This window comes from Xiphophorus hellerii, chromosome 20 (assembly GCF_003331165.1).
Source record: "Xiphophorus hellerii strain 12219 chromosome 20, Xiphophorus_hellerii-4.1, whole genome shotgun sequence".
NCBI lineage: Eukaryota > Metazoa > Chordata > Actinopteri > Cyprinodontiformes > Poeciliidae > Xiphophorus > Xiphophorus hellerii.
The window spans coordinates 10,149,297-10,160,153 of NC_045691.1; the positions used below are offsets into that span (position 1 = coordinate 10,149,297).

The 10,857-nt window shown below is 35.1% G+C and overlaps 1 protein-coding gene across 2 annotated transcripts in view; it reads right to left on the minus strand.

Annotated features, from left to right (window-relative positions):
• Positions 1-10,857, minus strand: part of cdh22 (cadherin 22) — a 160,610-nt gene that overhangs the window by 33,812 nt on the left and 115,941 nt on the right. For both annotated transcript variants that reach the window (XM_032550378.1, XM_032550377.1), the window contains 3 exons: positions 9,760-9,941; positions 7,507-7,763; positions 2,704-2,840 (listed from right to left, as the gene is read on the minus strand). In XM_032550378.1, coding sequence (XP_032406269.1) covers positions 2,704-2,840; positions 7,507-7,763; positions 9,760-9,941 — 576 coding nt within the window. The remainder of the gene's footprint in view (positions 1-2,703; positions 2,841-7,506; positions 7,764-9,759; positions 9,942-10,857) is intronic.

Here is a 10,857-nt window from a genome sequence, read left to right on the forward strand (position 1 = left end):
TTCTCTGATTTTGTATCATTAGGTATTCACATGTTTGTTGATAGGTGCTTTGCAATGCAATACAATGCTCATTCAAATGTGACAAATTAAACTTTGTTGTGCATTAGGCTACCTGCAAACAGTAACATCCCCTAATTTTCTCTTTATTACTAAATTTAATCTAATTTTGCTTCCATGTTTAATTTCACCTATGCATTTGCATATATTTTGCATATAAAACTGTTTTGCTTTTCAGTTTAATGTTCCTTTCATATTTCACGTCCCTGAACCTCTTTATCTTCCTTCAATGTGTTCCCAACAGTGTGTGATTCATTTGGACATACAAGGGATAATGTTCAAACATTCTAAGAGTCAAAAGGTCTGCATGTGTTTGCCAGACAGCAAATGTAGGGAAATTATGCAATAGAGCAAAACGTAAAGACTTTCAGCATCTTCGGTATGTTTTTGCCCTCAGGGTGAAGCCCTTTTTTCCACCTACCTGTCTAGGTGAAAAAGCAGTTTTGCAAGGTGGTATCATACTCGCTATCAGTTCTCGAAAATTATATGTCACTCCAACTTAACCTGGTACATTTCTATAGAGGAGACTGCCAAGAAACTTGAGTACTCAGCTAGTGACAGTGTATTAAACGCTTCTCTTGTACTCGGAAGGTACTGCACTCCGTACATGGAAGACAAGCATTATACAGATGAGAGGTTGTTTCATCTTTCATTGTACCAGTGTCTGCAGACATAACTGAAGACTATTAATTGGGTAAAGTTGAAGACATGCTGTGTTTGCAAATGTTTAGAATTAGCAGGATATGTGTTTGAATTTTAACAAAAGTAACTTTCCTAAGACTACATGCACGAGACATTTAGTTCACTTTTAGGGTACACTTTAACCTTAAGATTCACTGAATATGAACTGTCAGGAAGCTGTTTTCTCTTGTGCAATACTGATATACGCACAATAAAGAAGTTCAAAGGTCTATAATGGACTGGAATAATTGAGGGTAATGCCACAAATAAGACTTTAACAGTGTCTTCAAACAACTTGACCTTGTGGCTCTCTTAGTCCTAAAGGAGAATAAAATAATTATGGTTAACATGAAGATAGTTGTTTAAATGCTCCAAGTAGCCTCTTTTAAATAATAAACAGTCAAAACCTCTTCCAATTTCCATCTCTCTTGTGACCTTATTTTTTCTTTGTGTCTATGTTTTCCCCTTTCTTTTCTCTTGCCTGTCTGTGTGTCTGAGCTCTCCAGACTTTGTGAGCTAACAGGCGATAAAGAAACATACTGGGTGGGCATTCTAATGCCACTGACCACAGACTTTGTCTATGTAGATGTTTCTGTGGTTGTCAGTGCAAGAAGCTTTATCTTTCGAGCGCAGGCATGTGTTTATGTCTAACACTGAAAGGTGCTGGGCAGCATTAAATGTTCAATTACCATTTAAATGTGCCTACGCCATAGTGTCATGCACAAAAAGAAACCAATTAGTCCAGGAGGATTCAAACTGCTTAGGTTTTGCCTAAACATTTGTGTAGGGTAACACTGCATTCAATTTGGTTTTGGTTGTAGTGATTATTAAAGAAATGAGATTGTGGGGAGAAACACAGCAGGAACAAATATAAAGAATTTTTTAATTTTGTCTTGTTTATGGCATTGTTTCCTTTGTCCCTCTCAGTGTGATGCAAAATCTCTGTCAGATGCAGAATCCAATCTATTCAGCCATCACTACAATCCCAAAATCACTCCATCTGAATAAGATTGAAAAAGAGAGAAACTCCAGGTCTTATCCATTTTCAAGTTTTCTTCTAATGGCATAGTAATAACTTTCCTGCTATATAAGTTATTACATTCTTTATTTCTCTACTATGACAAACACCCATTGAGATGAAAAAAGAAATGTTCTCCAATCATTTTTAGTATTGTGTTTTGTAAGTTGAAAGAGTAAAATGATTACTTTATTTTCCCACTGGAATAAAAAAAAAAAAATCAAGTGCATGGATGACTACACCAACAACTAAGATGTCCCTCATGAGTACATCAAGAGCTTTGATTTAAAAGACAATTAGCATACCATACAAGTGCTATGTTATTTATACAACCACATACATCACTGGTGTGTTGATTTGATTATAAGCAAGCACAATCACGACATGGTCATCTACATGTGTCCATGTAGATCTACATCTACATGGTCATCTATATATGCTCCTGTAGATGACCATATTACCATATTATCTGTAATATGGTCATCATTACCAATGATGACCATATTTTTGAGAAACTAAAACTTTATCTAGTACAGATTAAAGACAATGTTTATAATTTGCGTTTGTGGCTCATAACAGTGTAAACATTTCATCAAAAGGAGTCCAAACAACTCCATATGTTCAATATGTTACATTGCATCTCAACTATTACTACTTTAGTAATAATGTAGTTTAGTAATAATGTCAATGAAGTTTCAACTTATTATAAACTAAATTGTGTCAGAATAATGTAAGGTTTAATTTCAGAATTTTTTAGATAAGTGCATATGTGTCTAATATGACAAATAGACAAAAATCCATTTTTAATCATATTGCAGCTTATGGAAATAATTCATGACTTGTTTTATTATTATATTCATCTTTTACAAATTTCTGATTTGGCATTGGTGATTAATGGTGATTAACAATCAGTGTTATAAAGATGCATAAAACAGAAATTCATGTACCTGCTTCTACAGCCTTCACAGTGATGTTGTGCCAACCTGCCGTCTCTCGGTCCAAAATCTTCCCTAACGTAATGGCACCAGACTCAGCATCAATATGGAAGATCATGTCCTGATCTGTTGTCGGATCAATGGAAAACCTGATATATCAAAAATAAGTAAATAAACAAAGACATAAAATAAAATATAGAGATTTAAAAGAAATTGCGCAACACATTTCTCATATGTTTTAAGTTTCTATTATTTACTTATTTTTTGGATTTCCTAAAAGGTCGAAAATAAAAGTGATATAGTGCTTAAAATAAATAATCAATTGGTTGCTCAAATTCATTATGCTTAGACCTGGTTTCTATGGTTGTTCTACTCAATTAGTTAAAGGTGATACAATATACTGCATAGACAAACAATAAATGTTCTTCTAAATATGCTTAATATTATATAATTTTGTTTCAAAAAAACTATATTAAAGAATCAAAAATATAAGGCTGTCCTTAAAAGTCAATAATCCAGCTAAAATGTTGGTCAAAATGCAGAAAATTGGCTAATGCAGCATTGATAATGTAATAAGATCCATGAGGCCATATAGTCACACTTTCTGAGGGAGGCCCAAAATATAAAAGTTTCATTGTGCACTCTGGCCAAACCACAAATGGATGTTTCCTTCTATGGGGTACTGGCTGCTCTCAGAAAAGTGGTGAGTAAACAAAAAAATGCTGAAAGGTTTCTTTGTTCTTAGTTCTTCTCCCCAAAAGCACACACACACACACCCCCGCACACACACACACCCATACATGCAGGCTGACAAAGATGTGCCCATGTAGATGGCTTTCTTGGGCACCCATAAAGTAAAAATAAAGAACTACAAGCTCTAACAGTCCTTATGGCTTCTGTCAGCCAGAATTCCCATGGTTTCATTAGAACAGAAGCTAGGTAATGCAGATATGAAACAAAATGTAATTGTAAGGCAGTGCGAGATAAAAACACGACTTTGACTCTTAAATAGATCATAAAAAAGAAGTGTTAACAGAATAATTTCTGTTTGTGTACAAATTGTACTCATACTTATAAATATCAATTATGAAAATAGACTGAAAATTTTTGCTTTGCTCTCATAATGTAGATAATGAAAAATAATGTGGTGGCACATTCTGTCACAGCAAAGAAAACATTGCAATATACTTTTAAGGCAAAATGCACTGAAATATCTAAATATGTAAAATATTTCATCTTAATCATTCCACCTTCAACTTTGCTTCATACATAAAGATGTTAACTAAAGGCACATGCTCCAAACCTTAGAACTATCAGGTTGCACTGATAGGTGAACCCTTTTTTTTGTTTGTTTTGTTTTTCTATGTGGGAGCTGGAGCAGAAACACGCAGAAAAGCTGCAGATCTTAACTTCTTTCTTCGACCACATGAAAGAACAACACAGAAGAATTTTACTTACAGGATTCAAGATTTGCCAGCTAATATGCTAAAGACAAACATCATGGTGGGTAATGATAAAGTTTATGTAAAAGACAACAAATTGTAGCAACAGTCATAGGCATTAAAGGAGGGGATGTTATGTAAAAATTACATTTTTGAGCTCTATGTCATGTTATGCTATTCCCTCTACAAAAACATATTTGGAGAGTTGATTTAATTCTTCTATGCATGTTTGAGAAATCCTTGATTCTCCGGGGGCACCCATTCGGAGTGCATAAACACTTGCTCTCACAATGTGTTGCATATTTCCACAAAATTCCTCCTTGGAGTTGCGGTCTCCAGCTGAGCTTCTCCTCCCCTGTGCCTTCCCCACTGGAGATAGGTATAAGCTCATTATACAAACTACTCTCAGTTCAACACTTCTAATAACGGTTGTCTTTACAATATAATTCTACACATAGAACACAGTTGAGGCCAGAAGCGTACCCCGAATAAAAGAGTAAATTCACTGACTCCACCCCCAGAATCACAGGTTCCCAAAGTGACGTGACAGAAGGCAAGTCATTGCAAAACAATTTACTTTCCACATGTCTGAGTTATTTACCATGCTTTGTAAGTAATTTTTTCTGAAATGGTTTATATAACTATTATTTTGAGTTGAGACCCAGTATGATGCCACATTGCTTGGTGATAGCATATTTAGCTTAGCATGCCGAATGTTTGTTTAATTCATCTACATAGACACTCTGTTAAAACATACAGTACTGTAGTTAAGTTTACATAGGACTATTTCCAGATCTACAATAAACAATATTACAAGCAAGAAAATGCCTGTCTGACCTATGTCATAAAAATCCATCTTCTCACAATAAGTTTAGCTGCTGCATGCTTCATGGAGAGAGCAATCAAGTGTGTTGTGACTTTTACTCAGTAAAATTGGTTGCACCTACAGTACATTTGAAGAACACCAGTGTATATATATCATGTTGTAAGGCAAGTGCAAACTATTTATTTTAACTGTGCAGAAAAGTGCTGTTATATTTTAAAGTGACTAGTTTTTCACAATGTTCCTTCTTGGAAAAAGACTGAGGTCTAGTTATGTGTCTGTATATCAAAGCAAAAGGGATAAGATAGTTCTTATCAGAAGAACAGGCTGGGCTGAATTGCTACCGTGTTTTGAGCTCTATAGTGAGATAATATGTTTCTGTCTACAATAGTAATTATTTGCTATTTTCTACAACTACAAAAGTCTATAACGGTGGTCTTGTTGAAGCAAGCCCTTCAAACAATAACCAATAAAACACTGCCCTCTGGACGAAATATTGTTTTGAGTATAAACGTGATGGCCGCCTAATCCCAAAGAGCAGGTTCTGTAACTTGCAAACCTCTAATGATTTAATTTATAGTTTACAGTTTTTTCTTTCCAACACATGAGCTCACAGGTGTACTCATTATCCAAATACATTCAGCTAGAGCTATTTTAACAGTACCATCGTGTGGTGCTCTATAATACATGGAACATTGGATGTCATGCATTTTTAATCAAGGTGATGCTTAGGGACCTGTGTGTTGGTTTATGTTGTATTAATAAGACTGTTATAGTTTTATCTACAGCCTCTCCTCACATTGCAATTACAGTTCAAAGCACATAGAAACCAAAGATACTGGTGTACTTTTCAATAGATAAAAACGTTGCCTGTATTTTCACTTTATTATAATGAGAAATTAAAAACGAGTTTTTTTTTTTTTTTCAGAAATCAAGCATATTTGTATTCATAATAATTCCATCCAATAAATTACATTTCTTTAAATGGAACCTATAAAATTTTTAACAGGCAGAAACGTTGGGTCCTATTTTTGTGTGTCAGCTAAGGACAGCTGATTTTTTTATTTCTATAACAACATAGGTCTACAAAACAAATTATTTTAGAAGGCTTTTTAGAAAATGTAGTATGTGAAATTGGGTGTTGGGATTTCGAAAAGAAGCAGTTACTGTTTGTACATTTTTGATTTTTATTTTTTAAGGTCAGAGTTGAAAATACAACAAGAACACCCCTTAAATTAGAATTCTGGGAAAGTAAGTGGTTTTCCAGCAGCCTCAGGTTTGCTACACAATATGGCTGCAGCAGGTAGTAGGTATAAACTATTTGATGGCACTTAAGATGTTAAAGAAGCAGAATTATGTTTATTCTAGGCATATAATGTCATTTTTATGGCGCAATCAAGTAACTAATCAGTAACTTGCTGTTACCAGTTAACTGTTATAAAAAGGCTGTATATATCAAACGTAACGTAACGCAATATAACACCTTGAATTTCTCTCTCTTTAAGAAGCTCCTGCTCTTTCAGACTCTCCGCCTTCAGGGTGTCATCACAGCATTCCTCTGTCAAGCATTTGACAACATTTTAACCAATGTTTCACTGAGAAGTAGTTCCTGTGATGAGCTCTGCAGACGCAAAGTTCCAACTGGTGTTTTCCAATTTCTGCTACTGCTAGTCTGAAGGAGCTGAGTAGAGGAGTCATGGGGGACGCCTGCTGTGTAATGCAGAAGCTCTGCTTGGGGACTGCAGCTCCAGGGAGGAGCTTCGTCGAAATGGCTGTGCTCGGTTACACCACTTGTTTTCAGGATTGCTACCAGGGGAGATTAAAAGATTTCTCAAACATGCATGAAATAATCATAGGAACAATAATAACAATATGACTCGATGTGAAGCTCAAAAAAGCCAATTTTACAAAATGCCATCCCTGTAAAACAAGTTAAGCACACTGTACTATACAACTCAAATTTCCAAACCTGTTTCATTAGTATTGGAAAACATAAAATTGAGAGAAATACATTATAATCAGCTTGTATCAATAATAATAGATAGAACCACAACAAACAACAATTCCCATCAGTTTTACAACTTGCAACTAGGACACACTCAGCTTATGTGTAGCATAATTCCTGTATCTATACAGCAACTTCGGAGACAAATCTAACAAAATTCTATTCTACCCTATTTAACGTGACACCGCTCCCTCCCGGAGGTGTGTCTCTGGGACAGAATGGATGACCAAACAGATTTGACTGTCTCTGATGCTCAAGCGCAAGCATTTGAAATTAAGTTGTAGAAACAAGAGATAACACTCTAATATATTGACCTTAGGAAAATTTAAAAAATCAGTCCCAAAAAATGAATGGGTGTTCAGACATGTGCATGAAAAAATTGTACTTTAATTTATTAGAGGGAATCTCCAGGATACAGAACTAAGTCAATAAAACACAAGTGAACTGTGAAAAAAGTCTAAAAAACTTCTGTACATTACTCAGTCCTTTATGTATTAAATGTAGGGAGAATTCATCAAGCTAGGGGAGAATTATCTCTTTCATACCTCACAGGTTTGTTCATCACATCTGGATCCCTGGCCGTAACAACGCCAATGAGAGATCCAACTTTAGCATCCTCCTGGACTTCCATGACAGCACCTTCCGCTGGTAGAAAGATGGGTGGCTCATCAATATCCCACACAGTCACTTTAACGATTGTCTGATCTCGGAAAGAGCCCAGGTCAACAAAGCGAGAATCAACGTGTTTGTTTACTGCCTCCACAATAACACTGTGGATCCTCTTGCTCTCGAAGTTCAGCGGCTGACAAAAAAAACAAAAACAAAATAAATGCATGTTCAACAGATCAAAATTTATCGTTACAAAGAAATGTTCTTCAAATACTGATTGGCTGCAATCCACATTTGTTAGCACCCATTAATAAAGTTGTGTAAAAGGCTTAAAATAAATTAGTATTTTATTGAAGCAGAACAATGTCAAAATATATTTTTTTAAACACATGTGACTTATTTTTATTATATCTTCAGATTTTATGTCATAAAAATAACTTTAACAAAATCACTACAGGTGTGTTTCTGTCAATAAGAAAGCACTTAGTATTCTACTATAACATTTTACAAGATCGGAGCATACAGAGGGATCTTTGACCATACAGAATCTCACAGATTGTTTACAGCCTTGTACCTTTCTTATGCCCCCCTCTTCTTAGCAAACCAAAAATTTTCTATAGGACTTAAGTCTATGACTTGCTAAATTAAGAAGGCCAGGTATTGATACTGTATCTGTTGAACCATTTCTTTGCTAGTTTTCCCATATGTTTTAAATTGTTACAGGGCTGAAAGAATCAATGGACCATCTAATTCCCACACTTTCAGTTGATTTTTTTAATATTAATAAAAAAGTAATGAAGTCAATCCAGTCTATCCGTTTTCTAAACCTGTCTATCCTTGAACGGTACCGGGGGGCTAGTGTCAATCTTCAGCAGTCACTGGGTGAGAGGCAGAGTAAATCCTGAACAGGTCAACAAAGATAACCAGGAACAAAACAACCATGGACACACACGCCCACACACACCCCCACCCACGCCTACGCCAAAAGACAATTCCAAGAGACCTGTTGACCTAACAGTCATGTTTTTGGACTTTGAGAGGAAGCTGGAGTTCCCTGAAAGTGCCCATGTATGCAGAGGAAGAACATGAATGTGACGAAGTCATGGAAAGTTGATATACCTGATCCTGATGCAGAAAAATAAAAGTGAATTAAACCATATTGTTCTAAAATTAAATGCAATATGCTGATTGGGAGCACATACCTACTTCAAGGATATCAGAGGTATAGATGTTTCATAAAATCACCAACATTACCTGGATCCACATTACCAATGTTTTTAAAAACTTTATTCCCACATGACAGCACAATTATCCAAGTAAAAAAAACAAAGAAAAAAAAACTTTACACTTACTATTGCATACATGATAATTTATTTGAAAGCCTTTACACATCTTCACCAGGGATGGTGGCACTGTAATTTTTATACAGGAATTAGCATAGATTCCAAGACTGTTGGTGGCACTGTGCCAGTAGTGTGGGGAAAAGAAAGACTGTTTTTACTCCTGTTAAGGTATTTGACCATTGCTTACAGCTCATTTTTTGCCTTTCGGTAATGCTCATGGCAACAAATCTAATCTAGTTCAAAGTTAATGGTTTAATAGCAAAAAATCCCTGAAGTAAGCATATTTTACCCTTTATAACTGATACTGCTTCATAATGTATTGAACACAGTCTGGGCTTTTTTCATGATTCACTAGAACATGTAGTTTCCCATTATCCTTTCTAGAGATAATCACTTTCCTACTAATTCAATAATATCAGTAAGTTGCTTTTCTTTTATTCATGTGAAGATAATGTGTACTTTGTGTATATTATTAATAACATTAGACACAGGATTTAAAAGCAACATGGTGGTTGCTGTTTATGTCTAATGACTGCAAATCTTACTTTGTCCTCTCCCAGTACAAAACCATTCTTGCAAATAATGAATAATAAGACATTACAAAAAAATCATCCTATATGGTATTGTTAGCAGAAACTACAATAGGCAGAAATATCACTAGAATGTGAATAAAATCATGTTCCTATGTAATATAGTCTATAAATAAGACATATTACAACTAATAGGAATTTTCTCACTAATTTTACTAGCACACATGAAAAATACCTACATCATGTTCCTTTCATTTAAAATAAAACCAGTAGTAAACAGAAACATTGCAGCAGAACTGCTTTAATTCAGATGTACCTTTTTGATGGAGACAACAGCTTCCTGTGTTTCAACATCTGTAGTGACCTTGAAGAGATCTCCTTCGTCAATGATCAGATAGCTCATATCTGTGTTCTCCCCCATGTCTGCATCAGTAGCAATGACGCGTCCAACCGGTGTCCCCACAGCTGCCCCTTCTGACACCGAAAACTGGTACATCTCTGGTAGAGGGAGGCGGTGGCCGGAGGGAGAAAGCATAAACATCTCGTATTGATGGCATTATATAAAACACCACAAAAAAGAATGAAGGTGCAAATGTTACGCAGAAATGAAGAGGAAAGCACCAGAATTAGAAGAGTTTGATAGTCATAGGCAGGCTATTAGAGTAGTTGGTGGAGGGAGTAAATAGCTTTAATACAGTAAATAAGAAAAATGACCGAGAAAAGAAAGAAAATACCATCATACCAATGACATGTTAAGACATGCACATTTTGGTTAATAACATCCATCTTAAAGCTTTATTTAGCTTAGGCATTTTTTTACCAGTCCTATATATTTTCCATTTGGTATTATAAAATAATTGCTTCAGAGTGTGCTTTTATATTTTGCCAGACTAAACCCAATAATTCTGCTAAAATGTCAGGAGTGTGCAATAAAAATGTATAATTTCTTCCACTGATCATTATGAACTAGATAAACAGCAGGAAGATGAATATGATTGTTACAGGAACAGAAGACATCTGAGGTCTTACATACATCATATGTCATCCTTTTGTGTAACTGATTTATAGAACTGTATTCCAGATTCTGTTTCCCAACATTCAGCAGTGGAGGCACTATAAGTCTGCAGGGCCTATCACTCTGACTGAGTAAATATGATTTACTGAGATGAAAAAAGTGATTCATACACAAATATGAAAAGGTGTGTGAATACATATCACTCACTGTCAAATAGACTGCTTGCACATTGGCTTAATCAAATGTAATACTATTTATAGGGTTAAAGTGCTAGTTTATCTAAAAAAATGTAATGCAAAATAAATTAAATAATATCCAGAAAGAAAAGTACAATGTTTTGGTAAATGCATTTTCTTTCCTTTAAGGATGAGACATATACAGTATTAGAAAAGTGAACCT